This window comes from Ascaphus truei, chromosome 9, assembly GCF_040206685.1.
Source record: "Ascaphus truei isolate aAscTru1 chromosome 9, aAscTru1.hap1, whole genome shotgun sequence".
NCBI lineage: Eukaryota > Metazoa > Chordata > Amphibia > Anura > Ascaphidae > Ascaphus > Ascaphus truei.
The window spans coordinates 15,648,348-15,675,054 of NC_134491.1; the positions used below are offsets into that span (position 1 = coordinate 15,648,348).

Below are 26,707 nucleotides of genomic sequence, written 5' to 3' on the forward strand. Positions count from 1 at the left end.
GTAGGTGTTATGGTTTATAGGGTTAGGATTAGGGGTTCAAATTCTTAGGGTAAAGGGTCAAGGTTGGGGTTTTTAGGGTAATGGGTTAAGACACTGACTGATAACAAGGACTCTGAGTTTGTATCAGGGGAACCCGCTTCAATTCCCGGTGTCGGCTCCTTGTGACCTTGGGCAAGTCACTTTATCTCCCTGTGCCTCAGGCAGCAAAATCACAGATTGTAAGCTCCACGGGACAGGGACCTGTGCATGTAACTATCCTATGTGCTGCGTACCTCACACTATACTGTCATTGTGACGCGCTGAGCTCCATTGGTAGAAAAGAGCGATATGAAATTGTTATTATTATTTTTAAGGTAAGGGGTTAAGGGTTTTAGGGGAAGAGGTTAAGGTTCTTAGGGTGAGTAGTTAACAGTCCTGGCGTTGAAACGGCTGCAACTAATTGTCCTAAACTCTCAGTTAGCCATTAAAGGTACCCCTTCTACCTTACTTTTGTTCTTTTTTATTAATTTCAATATATGTTTTTCTGTTACTCTATGGACTAACACAGCACCACCCTCTACTTGTGATTATAACTTTAAAGCAGCAGTCTAAGCTGCCGTTATTTTTATTTCCCCCCTTTAATATGAGCATCAATACAATCCACACAATGATAAGCAATTCGCTAAGTTGCAGATCAATCTTTTCTCCTGTGATCGCTCGTCGAAGATTCGGCTCTGGGGGGTTCACTAAATGGCCGTCAGTGCAGAAGAGGACCAAAGATACAAAGTACTATGGGGAAGATCATGTGACCAGGCAGTCACTAGATACAATTGGTGCGCTGCTAGAGAGAGGGCAGGGCTCAAAAAGGGGTGTGTCAGAGCTTGTTTCAGAAGAGGAAGGGGATGTGACTTTGTAAATGGTTGCTATAGAAACAAAAAATGCTTGTTACATTAAAATACATTAAAAATGGCATTCAGAGCTGTTTAAAGAAATGCTACAAACTTTTTCTCATAGTACAGAACTGATTTATTAAAAAAAAAAAAACACATGTAGGCTATTGCTTGGTCTGCAGCTTTAGCATACAGTACTCTGGTACCGTTGGTAAGCATAGCCTTACAATCTTGAATACCGCACATTTCTACAGGTCGCTGCACAGTGTTTGTATTCATATCTGGTTCCCAGCTGAAGGACAGGGATTAAAATGGTCAACTGAGGTGTGAGGTTTCCTTCAAATTCTCACATGTTCGTCCAACTTTGTCAGACACGTTTCCTTATTTAAATCCAGCCTAAACAGTCTTGACCTTGATGCATTTTCTTTAACCGTTAAAACCACACGTGAGCGACAATGGACAGAGCATACCAGCTAAGGCAAGGGTTCTCAACTCCGGTCCTCAAGAACCCCCATCAGGTCAGGTCTTCAGGATATCCCTGCTTCAGCACAGATGGCTCAATCAGTGGCTCAGTTGAAGACTGAAAACCTGACCTGTTGGTGGCCTTTGAGCACTGGATTTGTCCACGCCTGTACTAGTCTCCCGGCTGCCAATCGGGGCAAAGCATGTGCAACAGGAGCACCGAATTTCTCAAAGGAAAGGAATCCAATTGGACTTTTTCCCTTTGACAGATCTGGTGCAAATCTTTGGCCCCGGGTTTGCCCCCAGCTTCGCAGCTGGGAGACGTTAACAAATAACTTCAAAAGCCTTTAGAGATGTTTCACTATGCGAGAGAGAAGCTGATAAAGTGACGGTTTCCTTTAGCCTCCGTCTTATAGCTGAACTGTGCCTCTTTTTTTGGTTTTGTTATAGTACTTCGTTTGTGAAAAATACAGTCAGAAGCCCTTTTCTGTATTGAAATCCTATATCCGCTCTGAAACTACAAGGCTTAAATGCTACAGACAGTGTGACATGGCGCTCGCAGACTATAAAGGCCTTTTTGTTTAACGTAGTTGTGTCATTAATCTGTTGACACTCCGACTGGCGTAAACATTCAATCATCGAACAAATGAAATGCTGTGGTAAGAGGCCTTGGCATCGCTCGCTGGGCGAGGTTCTTGGGACTCTTCAAAAGAAAAAGAAGAAGTGATTTCTTCACAGGAAAGAGCGCAGGAAGTCTTAGTAGCGCAGTAGTTAGGTTTCCATGGTTACCAGAGTCAACATTTTATGGTCTGCTGCAAAACTTCATGTGGGGATAATTCGTTTTTTTTTTTTTTTTCTTCATACACAAACTCCGATCTAAGATGTCCTGATTTAGTGAGCTTTTAATGCCTGATGTTTCTCCCCGCAGGATATAGTTTTATGCCTTCAGAGAACAATAGATCAAACTGAAAGCGGACATGAAGCAGTATGTGGTTTGTGCGGATGTGCTGTTCAAAGATTTAGTGGCAAATGGAAATCCAGATGCTGGTTGGAAGTCTTCCTTCCGTGTCAGGAACACACTGCCAATCACCTGTAATGGATAAACCAAGTGTCCCCAAAGCTGACGTACAATTCAGAGGACAATTCACAATGCATTGACTGCAGTTCATGTTGCCTTAAAGAAGGAACATGCTGCACTGCAGAATAATCATCGGCGGATCTGTCGCCCCATGGCACTTGCCTGTGTCACCCGCCTCCTTGGTGTCGCCCTCCTGCTCCTTTTGAATCCTGGCATCACATGACGCCGCGACGTCACCAACGGGACGTCGCACAGTGGGGTGTTGCCATTGAAATGTGACGTCATGACGCCATGGGAACGAGACGCCGTGTGACGTCCCGTTGGGGGCGTCCGCAGCATCATTTGATGCTGGGATTCCAAAGGAGCTGGAGCGTGGCAGAAAGGAGGCGGCCGACACAGGCAAGTGCATTCCCATTAGGTCCGATAGGCCCGTGCGTGGCAAAATGATATGAGGTTGGAAATATTTGCCGCCACCTTAGGCCCGGGCCTAACGGGCAATCTGACACTCAGAATGATACTGTTACTAAGTGGAGCACGGGGTGGCCAACTCCAGTCCTCAAGGGCCACCAACAAGTCAGGTTTTCAGGATATCCCTGTTGCAGCACAGGTGGCTCAGTGAAAGACAGAGCCACTGATTGAGCCACCTGTGCTGAAGCAGGGATTTCCTGAAAACCCAACCTTCTCAACATTCTCATATGAGGATCAATGGACGGCTACCCTTAAAACCCCCTCTAGCACATGGGCACCTTTTGCCCATCCCTCCTCAGAGGGCTGACATCTTGCGCAGGCAGTACCCAGCCTGGCTTACCCAAGTAGAGGACTAATCCCCAGATGCTGTCATGGGAAATCGCCATTACGTTGCTGACTCCTCCCTAGGGGACCCCCCTCTTATAAATTCAGTTTAAGTCACTGCCCCTCTCCCTGATTACTTCCTGTCCTGGAAGGGGCTATACGTTAGGCTACGCTTACAGTGCCGGCGACGGCGACGGCGACGTCAGGCTACGGTCGCTGGGAAAATCAAATTGAGATGGACTTCCAGCGATCGCGACCAAGCCGTCGCTCCGTCTGTTGGTGTTTAAAGATATCTCATTTTAATAGCAGGGAGAATGAGCCAGTACTGAATTCAGAGCTGCTAAAAACGGTTTGAATCCCGGTAATAGGTCCTTCAGAGTAGACTATTATCTCCAAGGACTTGTGCTTCAAAGTTGTAAGCAATATGTTCTTAAGTAACATATATAATATGTTACTCTGAGGTTATCCTGGAACCAGGGTCACGAATGATGTATGAATAGTTCCAGTTAGCTTAACTCATGCCTTCCCTCTTCCAAAGCACAACAAGTCCCTTTGTCTTTCTTAGTTTTATTGAGGGAAAATCACAGGCAGAAAGGTACTTGCAGATGTAGTGTGGGTAGAGAGTGCTTCTCTCTCTGAAGTGCAGTGTATCAAGATAAGGCAGTGTAAAACAGAAAGGCCTTGCTGGGGCAAATAGCAGGCAGGTACTCACTCAGGGTGAAAAGGAAGTGAGGGGCAAGGATCACACTAGAAGTGAAGTGAGACTATACTAACTGTCGGCAAGGACAGGGGGGTAGGAATAGCCCACTCTCAGCTAGGAGAATAGGAGATTGCAGGCAACCACCACTGACTAGGGCTGTGTAAACAACATATAACAATAATGTTGCCTTTTCACATGCAGCTAGCTGCTGGGACAGGGAAAATAGCAGGCAGCTAAACTAGGAAGACATGAATCATATGAGCTGCAAAGAGAGACAGAGAAATGTAAAATCCTGTTCCACGACACTCCCTGTCTGGTATCTGGAGATACCACTATATAATAAAATATGTGGAACATATGTGCAATGCATAATGACAATACATAACATCGTATTCACAAAACAATGCGAAAGTCCATGTCCACACAACGATGTGATACCGGTCGGTATCACTTTCTTCAAAGTCCCTTGGCCAATGTTCTTTGGCAAAGGATGACAAGCAGATGCACCGGTCCAGGTTAGCTGGGTGCACCACAATGTCTTTTGCAAAAGTCTCTGGTCCTGTTTATTTTCAAACTTATGGAAGAACAGTCCTTTTGTCTCTGTAGTTTCACCTACAGAGTGCACCCCGTTGTAGGTATGCCAGTCGTGGTAGCCTGTCACTCTATCACCTGACGTTTGGCAGAAGGAGATGGCTTTTGGCTCCTTGCGGAAGCGGATCAACACTCCTGGAAGACTGGTTGTCAAGTGTGGTCCAGTGAAGAGGGCGTCGTTCAGGGAGACTCCCTGGTGCGGAGCGCTGGAGCTGAACACTACCCGGATTTGATCGGGTTCCTGAGAGTGGTAGACCCCAGATGATTGGAGGTACCAGCATTCTTCACCTTCCTTCAGTGGAGGTGCTGGCTTTGCGTGGCCGCTAAGGAACGTCTTCTGGATGAAGGCCACAAAGTAATGTTTGGTCTCCGGTTTCCTTTGTAGGTCGCAGCGGAGCGAAGTGAGCCTAGAGATGGCATGTTCTTTGTTGTTTGGAATGTGTCTTCTTGCTGAATGGAATGGTAGCGGGGTCACCCAACTGCCCGATCTGTCCTTGAAGAGCTCCTTATCCATTAACTTCTGGAATTCTCCATCTTCCATCGATGGCACTTGTTTGTTACCGTCCCTTGTTGTTTGGAACGCTGTACACCCTAGGTCATCGGAACGTTTCTCTAGCACGAGAACGTCTCCACGTATTTTGACGATACTCCTTTGTGTCTCTTTGTTAACTGCCGTCAGCAGGTTGTTTTCTCCCTGGACATGACGAAGAACAGTCTCTTTTGTCCTTGTAAATCCCTTTGTGAAATGTCTCTGCGACTGTCTCTTTTTTGACGTGTGAAAGGACAGTTTTTTTGCCACTGTGGCTTCACCTGCAGGGCGCAATCTTTTGCGGCTATGCCAGCTGTGGCAGCTGGCTGCTTTGCCACTTGGTATTCTGCGGAGAGGAACAACTGTACGTCTTAGCTGTGCCATTGCTCGCGGGAGGACCGGCATGTAGCTATATGTGTCAGGCACCAGAGATATATATATATTGTCATATTTTTTCATATATAATACGTTACTCTGAGGTGGAACAACCAACAGCGACTACGTGTTGCCGGAGGATTTTCTCCTGGGGAGACACAGATAGCGGAGGTTCCAAGGAAGACACCCCACGTCAGATCCGGCAGAGCAGCATCCAGGAGAGCATGTTGGAGCATGAGTTTACTCATACAACACTTTTAATACATGGATGTTTGTGAGTGTAAAATTGTATTTTGTCCAAACACTTAAAATGATCTCACTGATAATACACTAGGATACTGCTGCGGCACAGTTTATTCGAGCATTTGCCCGTTCTGTGCCGCAGCAGTAGCCTGGCGCGCGCCCGAGTGTGACGGGCGCGCGCCGAAGCAGCGGAAGAGCGCCCTCCGATCGGGGCGCTCTCCCTACCGCTGCCGGGTCCGCCGGGTCCCCCGGAACCCCCTGCCGCTGTCCCGCGATCGCGGGACACCAGGGCTCCCTCGGGGAGCCCCTGGACACGCGTGCAGGGGGCGCACGCTCCCGATGACGCGTGACCGCGCGTCTATGACGCGCGGCACGCCGAGGGGCGGCCACTAGCAAGCCGGGAGATTTCCCGGCTTGCGGTACCGACCACACTTCAATAAAGTGTGTCGGTAGTGTAAGTCTGTCTCTCTCTGTATCTCTCTATCTTTCTCTCTCTCTCTGTATCTCTCTCTCTGTATCTCTCTCTCTGTATCTCTCTCTCTCTCTCTCTCTCTCTCTAAATATATATATATATATATATATATATATATATATATTAAGGGGTGCTCGTGTTATATGAGCTTAAGACAAAAGGTGGCACTGTGTGCTCATTTGCATGTAATTTCCCAGAATCCCTTGCTGCAGTGGAAGTGCTGTGTGCTGGGCGATAATGGTGAAAGACAGGGTTGCAGACCTGTCTAAGACATGCAAATGAGCATACAGTAATATTTCCATTTGCTATATATATATATATATATATATATATATATATATATATATATATATTTATATATATATATATATATAAAACAATACGAATGCATATTATCTCTGCCCCTTTCCTATTTACTACTGCAATCCATTATCATAAGATCTCTAGCATTTATATAAAAAAAAACCCTGCCATTTATTAATATAATTAACTCTTGTCTTAATTCTTCATTTTAATCAAAAATGAAAAGCCTGCCACCCGGCTTATATAAATTCCAGCAGGTATACGGGACTAGGCTGGGGTGGGAATTTTCTGTTACTGTTCTGTGCACGGTGGTAACGTATTTGTGTACCTAATATGATTCCCAAAAGGCATGTCCTACACTCAGGGTCGGTGCAACCACTAAGCGAGTTAGCTGGTCGCCTAAGGCGGCAGGAGTGGAGGACGGTGGGAACGTAGGAGGACAGCCGGGGAGGAGCATGCCCCAGTGGTCTGACTCATAAGTCTTCAATGACCCAGTGCGCTACTGTACATACCCTTGCACTGGCCCTGCTTACACTAACTTTTAGGGGTCATTTATTAAAGTTTCCCCAATGCAAAACCAGGACAAATCTGGTGCAAAAACACTGCACAAAATGTATGAAACGCCAAAATTCTACTGCTTTCCAAAGGAAGAATATTCAATAATAAACTTGAAAAAATTATGAATCCAGAGTCGAGTTTGGTCAAATCACACAGTGTTCCCATGAAATGTCAACAAGATCATAAATATTTGAACTCGTTACCATGAATGGAGTGATTACCGGAATGGTATTGTTTTGTGTTGACCTTTTTCATGGTCTCTACATTTCACAATCCTTTCTCCATAAAATAGCCAGGTTTTGATAACAATCTCCCGTCTAAAGATAACAATGGAATTGTGATTAATGTTTTATTTATTCAAGGTGAGGGAGTTGGCAAGTCCCGCCTTAAACTGCTTGCTCAGATTTAATTTCAACAGATCTACCACATGAACACCTTCTCTGCCAGAGAATCCTTCACCGCAAAAGGGTCACACTAGCATGCTCAACAAGATATGTTTGCGGTCATGTTCTTCCAACTGTACCTATTTAGCAGGTACACTGTTTTGGGGTGCTGTAAGACCAGCTGTACTTATTAAATAGAATGTGGTTTGTTTGTGGTATCCGGCATAGATTAGGCGCAGCGGTGCGCAAACTGGGGGGGTATGAGATTGTCTGCGGGGGGCACTGGGTTTACAAAGGCCCCGAGCACTTCCTGGAGGCACTTAAATTAAGTGCCGGGGAAGCAGCGAAGGCCTCTGTAATCTGCACTTACCTTGGCTCAGGCAGCTTCTGGAGATGCGTTGCCATGGCAATGCGGCATCAAATGACGCTGTTAGGCCCTGTGACATCACGTTGCCATGGCAACGTGATGTCATGATGCCGGAGCCGAAGTAAGGGGGGGCGCGGAAAGAGGGGAACAGCCAGCAGGGGGGCGCAAGGAAAAAAAGATTGCGCTCCCCTGGATTAGGGGACTTCAATCGGAACTGCTTGTTCTTGAACCTCCATCCAGCAAGAGTAGAATTGCAAAATGTTGGGAGGGACTGAGCTCCACCCAAAAACACACACACGAAGCCTCACCTCTCTTCTGTCCATGCTGCTTCCTCCTCTGCTTGGCCACACCCCCAATCATCTGACACCTCTTCCTGATTGACTGCATTACCCAGCAGCAGCCAATCAGGATAGAGGAAACTGTCCATGCCCCTAGCTTCTCCCAGCTCAGGGAAATCCTGCGGCCCTGGCTAGGAAAAAACAGCACCAGGTGGCCAAAAGTGCCGCCCAAATATTTGCCACCGTAGGCGGGCCGCCTAGTTTGCCTAATGGTTAAACCGGCCCTGCTTTCTCCAACCAGGAAGCACGGATGTTTTCCATGCAGACTACAAAGCGACTCAGAGTCATCGATGAAGCAGCCTAATCCCGCGCCTCTCGTTCATATCTATCTCATTGATAAGGGGCAACGGAAACAGATACCGGCTTATTCTATTGTACAGGGTGTTGGAGAAAGAAAATGAGCCACGGTGTTATGCACATTAGGGATTGTGAATGTTCCCCGATTTCTACCCGTCAGCACCTGCAAAGTCACCTTTGCGTTAGTGGGATGTTGGTGTGGTGGCGCAGAGTCGGCGTTATCGTACATTGCTAAATATGTTGCATTATTTTTGTCTTGCTCTTACATGTCCTTGCTGTCTCTTCCTCGCGCTCTTTTCATCGCAGGCCGTAGGATTTTGATGGCGATTTCCTTTGGCGTTGGAAATGACATACACAGTTTGTTTGCCTCTTTGTTACCCTCAGGGAGGTGCATTATGGAACCAGCTTGTTGATCAATAACAAAGGTTAACACCAGGTTTTGTTTTGGGGGTGTCCAGCAGTTTACTCCTGCTTCAGACGGGCAATCCCTTCCAATCATCCAAACTGAAATGATTCCAGTGACATGTTTAAGGGGTCTCATCCAGGTAATGCCTTTTTTTTACCCAAATCTGACACCTACAAGTATTTTTAATGTATTTGTTAAAGCGAGACTTGGGAGGGGTTGGATTTCCTCTGCCTGCTCCCTTTTGTGTGATGTCACTGTGAGATCAGCGAGTGCTTGTACAGCCAGAGTCCCCCCCTCCCCACCTCCTCCTATCTTTATTGATCTCTGATAAGAACAGGGTGGGATAAAGGGTAATAAAACACTTTATTGGCAAACATTTTCCCATTCAGAGGCCCCTAAGAAATTCAACTGGGCGACTGTGTGGGATTGCACCGCTAGGCATCCAGTATTTTAGCTGCATTGTATGGCTTGGCATGAATACTAATTCTGCTGGAGAATTAGCAGGAGCCGAGGTTTTTCTGCAAGGTGAATGGAGAGAACAGAAGTATGGTGGGAGCATTGTATGTCTTTGACTGAACCACTGATTGAGCCACCTGTGCTGAAGCAGGGATATCCTGAAAACCTGACCTGTTGGTGGCTCAAAAGGACTGGAGTTGGCCGCCCCATGTCTATTTGATATGAAATCAGTTTGTTGTGCTCATCTTTTGTCTCCTGTTGATGGACAAATGTAGTATAGTACCCACCTTCAGTAACACAATTGCTATCTCCAGAAGGGATGACATTTCTACTGTCTATGAATAGCTGTAATTATTGCCCTACACGTCTTGTGAACTAAAATAATTTGCGCTTTGGTGTTGATTTCAAACTCCCAGGCCCTGATCTAATGGATGTTCTCTTATGATCAGCGGTCACTGGAAGAATGGAGAAAAGAAGCACTTTTTTGCGCCCGCACACAAAGGTAAAACAATGATAACCGTTGGTGGCCCGGGGAAGCTAAAAAATGGCTACATTGCGGTACCCATTCAAGTGAATGCGCGTAAAGGTGACTTATGACATAGCACTGTCAAGTAGACATGGGCCAATATCTAACAGTTTCTAATTTCACTTAAGTAAAATAGACACAGAGAACGAAAATCCCACTATCTTTTTATTGAATCTTGACTTTTTTGCTTTAGTAACAATCATATACACCTGCTTCATATGTTATTTTTTACCCCAGACATGGTGGAATGTTGGCTATATAATTTAGTGTCTACACGACACAGCTAAGTGGTATTAGAACAAACAAACTAACCAGCATTCCGGGTCTCTTGCTAAATAGATACAAACCGACATTGGTTCAGAGGGCGTGCGAGGCACAGAATCAACGTCGTGTCATAACGTGGCATAGTGTACAGATCATATCCTTATACAATTTACATTGGTGTATTGCTGGATGATTACAAGGCAGGTTAAAACAAGAGTTTATTGCTGGTAGATATTTCTCAATAAATTCTGTCCTTTTAGATCTAAGGAGAATGAAAAAGAAGTGGTTTAATAACATGAAAATAAATAATTTCCCAAAACACGTTTATTAATAAAGTTGATATTTCTTTTACGATACCAAAATGTCCGTATTGTTGGTGTGTAATGCAGGGGTTCTCAACTCCAGTCCTGAAGACCCCCCCCCCCCAACAGGTCAGGTTTTAAGGATATCCCAGCTTCAGCACAGGTGTCTCAATCAGTCCCTGCTTCAGCACAGTCTTCGACTGAGCCATTGATTGAGCCACCTGTGCTGAAGCTGGGATATCCTAAAAACCTGACCTGTTGGAGGGGTCTTGAGGACTGGAGTAGGAACCCCTAGTGTAATTTAAATAATGATATTACATGCAATACATGTAATATGTCTCTATGGCATCATGCTTTCTGACATTATCAGCACGTTCAGCCTATTTTATTCCAGTTCATATCTCACCCCTTGGAATTCTGGGATTTGTAGTCCTGGTCTTCGTATTTAGGATTAAGGAGAGAAGTTTACAAATCCCACAATGTTATGTGTACGGCTTAAAATCCCAAACATTCAGACAACTACTGTACCTTGTAAACTGAGATTGTGCACGTACCGGTATTCTATTTAAAAGTATGGCTTTCCGCGCCCCCGCGGCCAAATCCTAATGGGAAAACAGGAGGAAAAAGGCTTGGTCAATAACTGCTGTGAACTCAGAGATCTCTTCGGTATCTAAGCCACGGGTAACATGAGAAAAGTGGACAAAGCAAAGAGTTCCAGCTCACCTTTTGGTCCAAACATTGCTCCGTAACAAGGCTGATTACAGTACGGTTTCCCTTCGTGCTGCAAAAGTAATACAGTAAGTCAATTAATGTAATTAAAACCGGTTAATTAAACATCTATATTTCTTTGGGGAGACTCGTTTTTAGTTTAAGACAGCGGCACATTTTCTGTACAAGGATTCAGAGCCGAGCTGCAAATTATATCATCTTTTTGGGACATGTGTAAGGGTAACAAAGTGACCTGCAGCCCGGGCAAAGTAGGTCGTAGTGACCGTGTCAAAATGACTGATGCAAAAACCCCGTAAGGCAACAAAGAAGGTAGCCTGATACAATGTGTCCTTTGTACGCACTTTGTGGATCTACCCCTAGTGTTGCTGTGTTTTTCCAGTCCTCAGAGGCCACCAACAGGTCAGGTTTTTAGGATATCCTAGCTTCAGCACAGTCGTTGACTGAGCCACTGATTGAACCACCTGGGCTGAAGCAGGGATATTCTGAAAACCTGACCTGTTGGTGGCCCTTGAGGACTGGAGTTGGCCACCCCTGACAGATACATCTTCTATGACACAATGTTTTGGATCTGTGTAAAAAATGATATAGATACAGTATATTCATTGTAGGGCGAATGGATGTTGAGCCACGGATTAATCTGATTGCCAATTCTTGGAGTCAGGAAATAATTTATGTTTCCCCTTATGAGATATCATTAGATGATGTGTCAGTGGGGTTTTTTGTTTGCCTTCCTCTGGATCAATAACTGTAAGTACGGATATAGGATAAAATATCTGTCGTCTACATTTAGCATAGGTTGAACTTGATGGACGTATATGTCTTTTTTCAACCTCATCTACTATGTAATTACTGTATGTAACTGCTTACTGCATCCCTTTATCCCAATTCAAATGACATGATCAGTCCTCAATCAGTTGGAATGAGTACCACACATCGGTAAGCAGTCAAACTCATCAGAATTATTCTCATAGACCTTAATAGATCCGAACTTTTGAAAGTCATGATTTTATTTTTTTACATTATGATATACCTTTTTTTTGTCTAAAACACCCGAAATGTTGCATTTGTGTGCTCTGACTTTGACAATTATTTCACCTGCTTCTGCTTTTGTTGATTATTTAAAGTGCAGAAAGGTTGCTGTTTTATTATAGAACTCCTTGGGTCATTGGAAATATTCTTCTCAGAATGACCAGCATTTCACGAGAATAAAATGGCCGCCAGCAGGTCATGTTGCTAGAAAAATAAAATGGAGTGATCTACAGTATGTTGTTACCATTTTTGATTGGGTCACAGGAAGGAAGCCCATTTGGGGAAAGGCAAAAACTCTTAATTCTTCAACAATAGCATTTTTCCACAATATAGGATCTCCAGATTCCTATATGTGGACTCCTCATGGGTTAGATCACCCGCAAATCCAAAAAGGAGGGACTGTCCCAACCTTTGGTGAGTTTAAATTGAGATTTATTTTTTACCAAAGCAGGTTAAAAGTGTGACAAGACGTCTACTGATTATATCATCACGTAACAGGATGTTGTTGCTCAGGGAACACGAGGTGAACAAGAAGGGGGACACTGAAATCTCACTGTACCTCAGCATGGCTCCCGGGAGACAGAGTCTTGCTGCACTTCTCACATTTTAGGCATGGTCTGTGCCAATCTTTTCCAAGGGAGGTGACCCTCTCAGCTGTGAGAGACAAGACAAAAATAAGTCAAGTACCTACAAATACTGCGGATTCGTTATAGGACACATGGGCATTGTACAAAATATTCAAGATTAGGCATACAGAAAAATACAACTCTATAACTTAATACTTGTTTGTTCTTGTATAGCGCCGCTAGTTTTACAGAGACATTTTTTGCAGACATAGTCCCTGCCCCGTGGAGCTTACAATCTTTGTTTGTATCTCCCTGTGCCTCAGACACCAAAGTGACGTGCCCAAGGTCACAAGGAGCCGACACCGCGAATTGAACCAGGCTCCCCTGCTTCACACTCAGTGCCAGACAGTGCCTATGTCTTTACTCACTGAGCCGCTCCTTCTCCCAAGAACCCTCATGTTGGCCCAATAACCCATGCGAGGATGTACTTTTCTCGTTTGTTGTGAAGTATCCTTGATACTGTAATGTTACTGTAGACACTACGAGGTAGTTTACAGAAAGACATGTTTTTATTGGACTACTATCAGATTATGGCGAGTAAAAAAGTGACACGCGTACAAAGACCGTACCGCATAGATCTAGAAAACCCAATGAGCGTATCTGCATGTTTTTCACCTGTCCCCAGTGTCAGATTTCCCATTAGACCCGGGCCTAAGGCGGCAAAATTTTGGGGCGGCAATAATGTCGGCCTCCATTAATATTTGCCGCGCTCTCTTGCCAAACAGATCCAATGGGAAAGCACTTACTTACCTGTGCCGTCCGCCTCCGTTCTGCCGCCCTGCTTCTGCTTCAAAATCCAGCGTCAACTGACGCCGCGGACGTCACAAACGACGTTACACAGCGTCAAATGACATCATTATGCCACGTTACCATGGCAACGCGATGCCGCGCGCCGTCACTTTGGTGACGTCGGCGGCATCATTCGACGCTGGATTGGGAAGGAGATGGAGGGCGGCAGGCACAAGCGGCGGGCACAGGCAAGTTCCTAAGGGCGGTGAATTTGGAAATACGCCGCTGCCTGCCCCCAAACCCTCTTCATTCCTTGTCACATCATACAGTGGTTAAGCTGCACACAAACACTCTTTGTAGTGACATGGACATGAGTACCCAACGGCTGTGTCATTTTTAGCTTCCTTTCCACTCAAATAAGTGGATTCCCCAGAGCTTTTGCCTGCTGCATTAAGGCTAAAAGTGACACGCCCACTGGTTCTCATTTGCATGTCACTACCCAGAATCCTTGGCGGTAGCTTAACCACTGAATGACACGTGACTGACAATGAGGGTAACAGACTAACAACATTTTACATTTGACAAACTTTCAGGAACTCAAATTTCCAGCTGCGGACAAAAGTCGGATTTGTTTTTTTTTAACGACCTTCACTAGTGTTTATTACATGATATTTGTAAACAGGAGTCACCACCTGGTACTTTGTTCAAGTCTAATCTCTGCCAGACCTGTTTTTTTCTAGATCAGGATTAGTTGGTGGGTGAGGTCTACTATATTCATAGATCTAAAATCAGGTTGTACAGAGTATGTATCCCAAAGGCAGGGAATAGAGCCAGATGTATCAAAGAAAAGTCCGATTTCTCTCAATGGGATTATTTTTCTTTAATAAATCCGGTTCTGTTTTTAAAATAATCAAAAATTATGTAAAGTAATGGACTGGGTTTCCTCTGTCAGTGTTAGATGTATCCGTGCAGATTATAGTAACACTAGCTGATATACCTGGCAATGCCCGGGATGTAATGTTCTCGCTCCCCCTCCCTCTCACTCTCTTCCCCCCTCTTCACAGCTGTTCAGAGCTGCGCCCCCTCCCCCCACTGTTCACAGCTCCGATTCCCCCCTCCCCATTCAATGCTTTGTTACCCCCCCCCCAGTCAGTCAGTGAGTGTGTGTCAGTCAATCAGTGAGTGTGTGTCAGTCAGTGAGTGTCAGTCAGTGAGTGAGTCAGTCACTCAGTCAGTGAGTGTGTCAGTCAGTCAGTGAGTGTGTCAGTCAGTCAGTGAGTGTGTCAGTCAGTCAGTCAGTGAGTGGGTCAGTCAGTCAGTCAGTGAGTGTGTCAGTCAGTCAGTGAGTGTGTCAGTCAGTCAGTCAGTGTGTCAGTCAGTCAGTCAGTGAGTGTGTGTCAGTCAGTGAGTGTGTGTGCGTCAGTCAGTGAGTGTGTGTGTGTCAGTCAGTGAGTGTGTGTGTGTCAGTCAGTGAGTGTGTGTGCGTCAGTCAGTGAGTGTGTGTGCGTCAATCAGTGAGTGTGTGTGCGTCAGTCAGTGAGTGTACGTCAGTCAGTGAGTGTGTGTCAGTCAGTGAGTGTGTTTCAGTCAGTGAGTGTGTGTCAGTCAGTGAGTGTGTGTCAGTCAGTGAGTGTGTGTCAGTCAGTGAGTGTGTGTCAGTCAGTGAGTGAGTGTCAGTCAGTGAGTGTGTGTGTGTCAGTCAGTGAGTGTGTGTGTCAGTCAGTGAGTATGTGTGTGTCAGTCAGTGAGTGTGTGCCAGTCAGTGAGTGTGTGTCAGTCAGTGAGTGTGTGTCAGTCAGTCAGTGAGTGTACGTCAGTCAGTCAGTGTGTGTCAGTCAGTGAGTGAGTGTGTGTCAGTCACTCAGTGAGTGTGTGTCAGTCACTCAGTGAGTGTGTGTCAGTCAGTCAGTGACAGTGGTGTGTGTGTTGGCGGGTGTGTGCGGAGGAGGCTGCTCACGGTGTGCGGTGATGGTCAGAGGCGCACACGGTCACGGTGTGAGGAGGCTGTGAGTGTACGTGTGTGTCTCTTCTTCCTGTCTGGCTCCTCCCTACCTGGCCCGCAGGCCAATGAGCTGTCGAGCAGAAACACACACACAAACATTATTTCAGTCTTATATATATAGATAGATTGTATCGGCCATGTCATCTACGGAACCTTCTGTGAAATGACACCGATGTGTGATACCTGGAACTTCCTGTGCCACAGCTGACATCACCATAATGGCAACATAACAGCTTACTTTTTACAAACATTTTTAGACGTTCAATGAATAAAATAAAGCATCAGAATAATTAACATAATGGCCCATATTTGTGTTCTGCCATAAGGCATTTTCCAGCTCTGGAACCTTAAAGTCCATTGGCATGAATTTCAGGTGTTTTATGGCAGAAAGCTTTGTCCATAGTAGGGCAGTCCGCGCTCCTCTGTGCGGACGCTGAGGCTCACCTGCTCATTCAGGAGCGATTTCATGGACTAGCAGGTGAGCCAGCGTGCGCGATCGGGAGGCGGAGCTATAACATCACGGGGTCAACAGGGGGTCAAAGCGCCGACGTCACCGGCGTCAATATCACGGCGACGACGTCAACGTCATGCTGCTTCACCCTGATTGGATGTTGGCAGCCACGTGACATCCTCAGCGCAGTCTGAAAACATTTTCTCCTGTCGGATGAAAATCACTGTGCCTCAGCACGCCTGCGGATGCTCGCGGGAGCCCCCTCTCAAGACATCCTCATTGAGGATGACAGGGTTCAACGCAGAGAATGTCGGTCCTTCTATGGACTCAGCCGAAGACTGCTTAGGAAATATAGCCCATAATAAAACAGAACTAGACATCTCAACACATATTGGTAGCAAACTGGGAAGCCTTTGGCCGCTAATGCTGTACATATGCATTACTGAACCTTTACTAGATTATAAAGTTATGTTCATTCCTATGAATCATCACCATGCAGTAGCGCAAAATATTAGTATTAACAGGCGTGTGCCTAATATATTTACTGGTATTTATCTAGGGGAATTACAGAACTATTTCTAGCATCACTTTAACAGCTTTACCTAAGCTTTCGCCATCCCACCTGTGGCCAAGATGAGTTGTCAACATTAAACTACAGTATGATCATTCTGCTGCCATCGATGCTTAATGTAAGTGCTGAGCGCTTGGAAGATCTAATTGGCAATGATTAGTAATTTAATACAATTATTATCCCTGTTCTGTTGCCGTCTCTTTAAAAAAAAAAAAAAATAGAAAATATATTATAGTGATATATAATCATATTATAGCTGCAATGCATTACTGGCAGCTATGGTAGTGAAGGGGTTACAAATAAAAGCACATGGGGGGGGCATGGCTGAGATATTAGGGGGATTCCCATGATGCAGCAGGAATTTACAGAGGTAGTAAGGCTTGGGAGAGAGGAAAGACACCTCCCTAATACAAGGGTGCACAACTCCACTCCTCAAAACCCCCCATCAAGCCAGGTTTTCAGGATATGGCTGCTTCAGCGCAGGTGGCTCTATCAGTGGATCAGTCGAAGACTGTAACTCCTGTGCTGAAGCAGGGATATCCTGAAAACCTGACCCATTGGGGGGTCTTGAGGACTGGAGTTGAGCCCCCCTGCCCTAATATACCCAGCGCTTATAATAATACGTTCCTCCTACTCATTGGATCGTTGTTGCAGAGATTTCCTTGAGTTTCTCTCAGAGATAAATTAGTGACAAATGCCCCGAATCAGGGGTGCACATACTGGGGGGGGGGCTAGATTTTCGGGGGGGGGGGGGCGCAGCAGTGATAGAGGTCCCGCGCTCTCCAACGCATTTAAATTAAATGCCGGGGGACCACGCGAGGCCTCTATAACACACACCTTCCAGCGATGCGTTGTTATGGTAACCCAGCGTCACGTGATGTCACATGACCCCACACGTCATTTGATGCCGGGGCCGAGCAGGGAGGGGGGTGGCGCGGGTGGCAGAGGAGAACAGGCAGGTGTGTGCACGGGGGAAGTTTGCACACCCCTGCCCTAAATGACTCCAGGGAGTCCTGTTCTGGGAGATCCCGACAGCTCATGAAAGATAACTGAAAACTTTTGGGGAAAACTCGTACTTGACGTAAATTGCATTACAAAGTTCAGTAATTTTCCGTTAGGTTTGGGGGGGGGGGGGGGTGGGAATTGTCACAATGAAGGTTCCGGAGGCTCAGACCGGACACATACTGTGTAGGAACATCTTTTACTTGTGCCCTTTGCCATTTTTAGCTCCTGATCCCCTAATTCCAGCACCTGATGTTCTTTAAGCCCTCTGCACAAATTTGTGAGCACAGTAATACACACACACACACACACACACACACACACACACACACACACACACACACACACACACACACACACACACACACACACACACACACACACACACACACACACATTCACTGGTGCACACAGTACACACACATTAACACAAACACTAATACATACACAAAGGCACAAATATATGTATAGTGTAAGGCTTAGTCCATAGAGACTGAAGCCGTGCGGAGGCGCGCTGAGGCTCAGGGCATCCGTGGGCGTGTCTGGGGGCGGGCCAGTGACGTCACGGAGCTGGCGAACCGCTCACGTGACCGGCCCTGCGCTCCGGCAAGCACAGAAACTAAAGATTTGGTAAGACACACGCTTTCGCAGGCGTGCAGAAGCGTGCGCGAGCCCCTGCTAAAGCCGCTCTCATTGCAGCTGCAGGGGCTCAGTGCCGAGCAGCAGTGCGCCTCAGCACGGCCATGCCCAAGGCCTAAGACAGGGTTGGCCAACTACAGTCCTCAAAGGCCACCAACAGGTCAGATTTTCAGGATATCCCTGCTTCAGCACAAGTGGATCAATCAGTGGCTCTGTCATTGACCGAACCACCTGTGCTAAAGCTGCAATATCCTTAAAACCTGACATGTTGGTGGCCCTTGGGGACTGTAGTTGGCCACCCCTGGTCTAAGCACAAACACACTATCAGTACACACACACAAACAGATCTGCCCACACCCACTCACATACTGTATGTAGGAAGGTATACACAGACCCACACATGCTTACATATAGTACTGTTACACGCTGCTCACATTGTAGCTCTGGGCTTCTTTGCTTATGTTAGTGCTATGTCATTGGGTGTGTAAGGTGTCATATATAATATACCAAGCGTTTCATCTGTATATATATGGCTGAAATAATGTTTGTGTGTGTGTTTCTGCTCGACAGCTCATTGGCCTGCGGGCCAGGCAGGGAGGAGCCAGGCAGGGAGAAGAGACACACACACACACTCACTGACTGACACTCACTCACTGATTGACACACACTCACTGACTGACTGACACACACTCACTGACTGACACTCACTCACTGACTGACACACACTCACTGACTGACTGACACACACTCACTGACTGACTGACACTCACTGACTGACACACACTGACTGACACACACTCACTGACTGACTGACACACACTCACTGACTGACGCACACACTCACTGACTGATGCTCACACACTCACTGACTGACTGACACACACTCACTGACTGACACACACTCACTGACTGACACACACACACACTCACTGACTGACTGACACACACTGACTGACTGACACACACTCACTGACTGACTGACTGACACACACTCACTGACTGACTCTCACTGACTGATACACACTCACTAACTGACTGACACACACTGACTGACTGACACACACTGACTGACTGACACACACTTACTGACTGACACACACTCACTGACTGACTGACACACACTCACTGACTGACACACACTCAATGACTGACACACACACACACACTCACTGACTGACACACTCACTGACTGACTGACTCACACAGTCACTGAATGACTGACACACACTCACTGACTGACTGACACACACTCACTGACTGACACACACTCACTGACTGACACACACTCACTGACTGACACACACTGACTGACACACACACACACACACACACACACACACTCACTGACACACACACACACACACACACACACACACACTCACTGACACACACACACACACACACTCACTGACTGACACTCACTGACTGACACACACTGACTGACTGACTGACACACTCACTGCCTGATGCACACTCACTGACTCACACAGACACACACCCTGACTGACACACACACACACACACACACACACACACACACACACACTCACTGACTGACACACTCACTGACTGACTGACACACTCACTGACTGACTGACACACTCACTGACTGACTGACAGACACACTCACTGACTGACTGACACACTCACTGACTGACTGACAGACACACTCACTGACTGACTGACACACTCACTGACTGACTGACACATTCACTGACTGACTGACACACACTCACTGACTGACACACACTCACTGACTGACTGACACACACTCACTGACTGACTGACATACACTCACTGACTGACTGACACACACTCACTGACTGACCGGGGGGGGGGGGAACAAAGCATTGAATGGGGAGGGGGGATTCGGAGCTGTGAACAGTGGGGGGGAGGGGGGCGCAGCTCTGAACAGCTGTGAAGAGGGGGGGGAAGAGAGTGAGAGGGAGGGAGGGGGAGCGAAAACATTACATCCCGGGCAACGCCGGGTATATCAGCTAGTACCCAATAAAGCTGCAGACCAAGCAATATCATACATGTATGTTTTTTTAAATAAATCAGTTCTGTACTATGAGAAAATATTTGTAGCATTTTTTTAAACAACTCTGAATTACATTTTTAATGTATTATAATGTAACAAGCATTTTTTGTTTAATTGGCAAATATTTACAAAGTCACATCCCCTTCCTCTTCTGAAACAGGCTCTGCCACACCGCTTTTTGAGCCCTGCCCTCTGTCTAGCAGTGCAGCAATTGTACCTAGTGACTGCCTGGTCACATGATCTTCCCCACAGAACTTTGCATCTTTGCTCCTCTTCTGCTGCACTGACAGCCATTTAGTGAACCCCCGAGCCGAATCTTAGCCAATTGATCACAGGAGAACGGATCGATCGGCAATTTAGCTAATTACTTATCATTGTGTGGATTGCATGTATGCCCATATTAAGGGGGTGGGGGGAAACGGCAGCTTGGACTGCTGCTTTAAACGTATACTCATACCATGAAACAGTAAATAAAAGAGAAAGATGTTGAATGGCAGACTGCTTTCACTTGATTTAAGGTCCAGCATATGTTGACTATATTATTAAACACTGGCTTTTAGTTAGACATATTATCACACTGAAAACATGGCAGGAAAATTGTTTTTAATCGCTTCTTTTGTTTGTTGTTTTAAGTAGAAGTTCCCTTCCGTTGTTTACGTGGAACAAAAAGTAGCTGAAACGCCATCTGGAGATTTTGGAAAGGGCTTAGATGTCATGTGTTAATAATTGATGTAGAATGAGGGAGTGAAAGATGTTTTCCTGCCAAGATTCCAGAAGTAGGGGAGAAAAACAGACTTATTAACAGTAAGGACGGTGTCACAGATGAATTAGGTTGTTATGTTTGCAGTTCCTACTGAACTACACCTGTGCCAATCATTCTATGTGAAGTTACAGAGCTAGATGGATCATATTAGTCAGTCAAGGTTTACATTTCTCCCCTCTGTGGATTAAAGGTGCAATCCCACTTAGCTCACAAAGCAAGCATGTTGTAAAAAAGTATATTTTATATATATATACACACACACATCGAGAAGGCAGTCAAACCGCCCCCCAGGTTTTAGCTTACTATCTTAAATATAAGTTATGTTGGGTAAAGAAGTGACAAACCCCCCACGTACAGTGTACAGCAAATACAAATATCACTAGTGAGCACATTCACATGCCTGAGGCAGGTCTGCAGCCCTGCCTTTCCCCATTATCTTTAAGCATACGAAGCTTCCACTGCAGCTAGGGATTCTGGGTAATGACATGCAAATGAGCACACCGTGTCACCTTTTGCTTCTAATCCATTTTAACATGGAGCCCTATAAACTTATTTCTGCCGTATTACACAGCTTTTCAGCACAGCCTGTGTTAAAGAAGTGCAGAGCCAGTAACCCTACTCATTCAGTCCCATTAATATGACCAATGGTTATATCAGAAAAAAACAAAAAAGTTTCAAACAAGTAAAATGACTGGTAGCTGCAATAATACAAACACACTGCAAAGTGCTGTGGTTTCTGGTTGAACAGCCAGAGGTTCCTGCTAACTGAAACACAGACATAAAAAACCACTAATGGTGCACCCAGCTTATCCACGTCAAGGGCGGAGAGGTTACAAACGCTACTTAAAGCTAGTGGTTCCTGTACAATATGACTCAACAGCACATCTGTATGTGAAATGACTGAATGGGGCCAGTTCCTGCAGTAGCCAAACCTACAGCTGTAAACTGTAAAATATATAAGTATATTAAATTGTGCCGGAGTAGCAGAGGTTGAAAAAAGACGTTAGCCCGGTTAGTCGCAAGCTTTGTTGAATTGGGTGAGATAACCATACCAGATTTATACTGATTCAACAAAAGGCAAACAAGTAACTCCACGCATGTGTAAACCAGTAAAATACCAATCAAATTGATCATTGGATCAGCACGCTGGCTATATCTGGAACTGTTGACCATAGACATCTTTCCTTAGCAAAAAGATAACCAATCTTTTCTGAAACGTATATCTACTGTATCTGCCATCACAGTCTGCAAGGACATTCATTGCCCTTAATGTACAGAGCCCTTTGCTTTGCCGCTGGTGAAATCTCCTTACTTTTAAGACTGTATCAGTGGGCTATCCTGTGTTTATTGGGGCGAAGAGACCCCATGTAAAAATCTTGTATTGTTAATTGAATAAGCCAACTGCTGCAGTTATCCTTACTAAAATAGTGCAGGTGTTCAATGCTATATTTCCTCACCACGTCTGTCCAGCGTCCACCAATCTTCCACCATCACTACACAATGTATTTGTGGCACCACCTTTACTAATTCAGTTTATATAACAGCTCTGCGAAGAATAATGTACAGTACAGGGGCGGCCAATTCAAGTCCTCAAGGGCCACCAACAGGCCAGGTATTAGGGATAGCCCTGCTTCAGCACAGGGGGCTCAATCAGAGGCTCAGTCAACGACCGAGTGGCCCTTGAGGACTGGAGTTGGCCACTCCTGCCCTAAACTGTAGCTTAGTTAGCTTATGTGCAAGTCTGGCACTGGGTGTACTGAGTATGTTTCTACAGCAGATGCCTATAATTTGTCTTTTGTCTGTTGTGCAATCTGTGGGTTGTTAGGCTAAAAATATACAAGTCAACAGATTTCTGTTCAAACCGCACAATGCCGAATTGGAAGGGTGCGGGTATTTTTTAAAAGAGTGCTACAACTTGTTCTTCACGTTTTGCTGATTGCGTGGAGCGTTTGCACTGTAATGAAACTATGCAACAAACTGCACCATGCAAGTTCTAAAAATGATCTGTGTCCTTCAAAAAAAAAAAATGCTCCCAAAACAGATAGAAAGTCTGTCGCAAGATGACATATTGCTGGGTACTGAATAGGTAGCACAGGACAGAAGTATTTTTATAGGAAGGAAGTGCTAGAACAAGAGGCCTAGTTCTGAAGCTCAGTGGAAGTGATAGGAAGTCCTTCTTCATTGAAAGGGCAGTAGATTAATGGAACAGACCCCCCAGCAGAGGAGTGGGAGACCAATCCAGTAAATCAATAGAAAAATGGCAGGGGAGACAGAAATTAACTGGGGTTCAAAGCCCATATTTACTAATGTGTGCTATTCAATAGGAAGCCCTCAAACGCTGGAAGACACGTCCGTTCAAGTGAATAGCACTGCTTAGGTAATTTGGCCCCAAACATGGTCTGAATGTTTATTTTACGGGAATGTGCTGATATATTGTAACAGTTTGTAATGCGTGTGTGCGCTCTGTCAATGAATCTACAATTTACTGTAAAACAACCTGACTTGTATGGGATTTCCTTCAGCGTTTTAACCTTGCCCGTTACATTATCACCATGTAAAGCACCTCGCTGGAGGCTGAAGTCCTGGTGTACAATAAATATGATGCTCTTTTCCAAGCAAGGTATTGATTTGTATATTTTAACCCATTTACTGCCAGCGTTGCAATACAAATGTGTTCAAATGGTATTAAAAAAACTATTTAATGCTGACCTACACATTCAGTCTTATAGATATTATTATGTTGAATCTAAACCAGGACCTTTGATTGACAACGGTGAAATTCATTCTACAATTTTGTTTAACAGGGGTTTCGACTGATTGAGCCACCTGTGTTGAAGCAGGGATATCCTGAAAACCTGACCTGCTGGTGGCCCTTGAAGATTGGAGTTGGTCACCCCTGTTTTAGAACATTTATTGTAGGTATAAATAAAACCAGTATATAACTCGGACTACCCACAGCCATATAATAATCAGCAGACACTACAGCAATCTCTTGAGTAGCCACTGTTTGCTATGTACTTATTAACCTGATAGCAGGGAACTCCCATCATTACATATCTGCTTACACTGTACTTGGGTGCTTTGCCTTTGTAGGCAAATAATAACGCAATACATGGAATTTGACATACTGAACTTCTATTACATGGCCATAAACAGGCGTAACGTACCCTGATTTGTACACTGTACTGTTTCAGTGGCATGCCTTACAAACCTGCATATATACTTATTTAATCTTACAGAACAGCAGGAGGTATGAATAACAGTATTGTAACACAAAGTAGTTACATCTTTAGATGTCCACACTTTAAATTGGTAATTTAGATCTTTGTATAAAACGCGTGCATGGTGTCAGACGTTGTAGGGTGCGGTTTGCAAACTTGCCTTGAACTTTAGAAACTGATTCTCTACCTTCTCAGTTTCAAAGTGCTCCGTTGGGAAACGGCATTTCACCATTCTAGAAATATCAGTGCAATTTACTGTAACGTGTTCCGTTCCTTAGGCTTTATGCAATGGGGGCAAACAGATGATGCACGGCGTTACTAGAACCGGTGCTGTTCCTTGATACACTTCTGGAAGGGTGCAGGTCCCTAAACTGGGGAGCTGTCCCTGCTTACAATTGGAATGCAGAGAGAGAAGGGATATAGACATTGGAAGGACAGAGTGCCGAAAAGACATAGAGGGGTATGACAGACCGACAGAGAGGGTGGACAAGACCCTAATTCATATATTCTTGAAAGTGGAATTATTCTTTCTGATGGGATATTTGTGGGGCCAACAGTAAAACCTTGTCTCGCACCCCAAATATAACAGGGTTCCCAACCCCAAGAGCGAAAATGAATGTTTCTGCACTGATCTGGTTTAACAATTTAGAGGACCTCCGTCTATAGAAACACTACACTAGTGTTTCCACATCCTAGCGGGGGGAAAAAATGGTTGTGTTTTACAAGCAACAAGCTACTGTACAGTATCTAGTCAATTCCTGATAAAAAAAAAACACGCTGCATTTCTCTTTTTATAATTGTGTCATGACAAGGTTTGTGATTAGATGTGAATAATCCTTAACTGCTGTGCAATCTATTTTTAGAGACAATATTTCCCCGGAAGACATGTTGCAGGTGTAAAGTCCAAGTGGAAAAAATGCATGACATGTTCTGATGGAATCTCACTTTTAAGACAGGTCGTAAACAGAAGGAATGTGAATGATAGCTGCTAACTGCTTGGAAGAACGGGAATAATTCAATAACAGAAGCAAACTTTTGAGAAAATGTATATACATGCTGATCAATATATTTCCCAACCTACAGTATTAAAGCACTTATCACAGCCTATAGAAGGTAACTGTGTACTGTCAGTGAAATAACAAGTGTTTCAGTTTAACATGTTAATGACAGGGGACGGATAACCGGTACAAAAGTTCACTGCAAAAGTCATACATAACTTGTAATACCGAAGGCACAATTTGAAGTATCAGTGGCATAATAAGAATTTAACACATACAATTTCAAATATGTTTAGTTAGGTGGAAAAGTTACATTTTTAGAAGTGAAATAGTTTAAAAGTATTGATTTACTCTTTGCAGACTGTGGTAATAAATTAAATGTATTGCCACAAAGTGCGATAGTGGTGTATAGACACATAATTGGCATTATATAGTTGGCATACAAGTGTATAGAAGGCATAGACATATATAGACAAATAAAATATTCAAGACTTTAATAATGGTGAAAAATTAGATGAAAAACTATTCTCTGTAACATACTATAGATGCGCTCATCAAACATATAATAAACCTAACCGTAGGGAACATGTTTATTTACGTGCACAATTTCCAATAGACAGATAGGTGTGAATGCATCAAAGCTCCCTTTACACACATGTACCATATCATGAGAGGCAGGGTCACACACATGTAACATGTCATGAGAGGCAGGGTCACACAAATATAACATGTCATGAGGGCAGGGTCACACACATGTAACGTGATGAGAGGCAGGGTCACACACATGTAACATGTGATGAGAGGCAGGGTCACACACATGTAACATGTGATGAGAGGCAGGGTCACACACATGTAACATGTGATGAGAGGCAGGGTCACAGAGTCAGACAGGGAGGACAAGAGAAGATTCTGTGCTTACCGAAGTAGACTTCTTTCTGACACTTGGGGCACTTAGGCATGGTGGTGGTGCTGGTGCTGATGCTGTGGGAGAAGCAGTGTGAGTGCAGGGCAGGCTGCCCCTGCTTTCATTCAGCACTGGGCGGGACCCGCTCACTCTCCCTGAGCTGGGAGGGGACAGGGGGGAGATGCTTTGCACACGGGGTGAGAGCAGTGAGAATGGGAGAGGCAGCAGCTCTGTGCACACGGGACACATACCATTAACCCCTTCAGTGTATGGGGCAGGAAGGGACCTGCACACACCTACCCACCCCTATATATTATTAAATACAGTATATTTATATTGATATATTTAAGCATTACAAATCTATAAAGTTATTTCGAAAGAAAAATAAATATATATATGTATATGCACTCACACCCATTTTAAGTAAAATCCGTTATATTTAAAAGTGTATTTCCATTTCTGTTTCTAATGCATTATACAGGCTTTCTTCGTTTTACAACGCTTCGTTTTACAACGAATGGCTTATCCAACGCTGTGCAATGCATACCTATGTTCATTTTTACACGCCAAAACGGCTTATCCAACGCTCTTACGACGCTTTGCAAAGTTGTTTATGTGTATAGAATATATATATTATACTATATGATATATTATATTTTTATATTATGTTATATTATATATATAATACAGT

At 44.8% G+C, this 26,707-nt stretch overlaps 1 protein-coding gene across 2 annotated transcripts; it reads right to left on the reverse strand.

The window, feature by feature from the left end:
- Positions 1 to 9,897: 9,897 nt before the first annotated feature.
- CRIP1 (cysteine rich protein 1) lies at positions 9,898 to 26,191 on the reverse strand. 2 transcript variants are annotated; one of them, XM_075613481.1, is made up of 5 exons: positions 26,032 to 26,191; positions 12,629 to 12,723; positions 11,035 to 11,092; positions 10,866 to 10,913; positions 9,898 to 10,271 (listed from the first exon to the last, which is right to left on the reverse strand). In XM_075613481.1, the coding sequence occupies exons 1-4, from the start codon at positions 26,069 to 26,071 to the stop codon at positions 10,873 to 10,875; spliced, it is 234 nt and encodes a 77-aa protein (XP_075469596.1). In that variant the 5' UTR covers positions 26,072 to 26,191; the 3' UTR covers positions 9,898 to 10,271; positions 10,866 to 10,872. The 2 variants fall into 2 exon arrangements, with proteins under 2 accessions (XP_075469596.1, XP_075469597.1); XM_075613482.1 differs by having other exon boundaries at positions 10,840 to 10,913.
- Between the last annotated feature and the right edge of the window lie 516 nt (positions 26,192 to 26,707).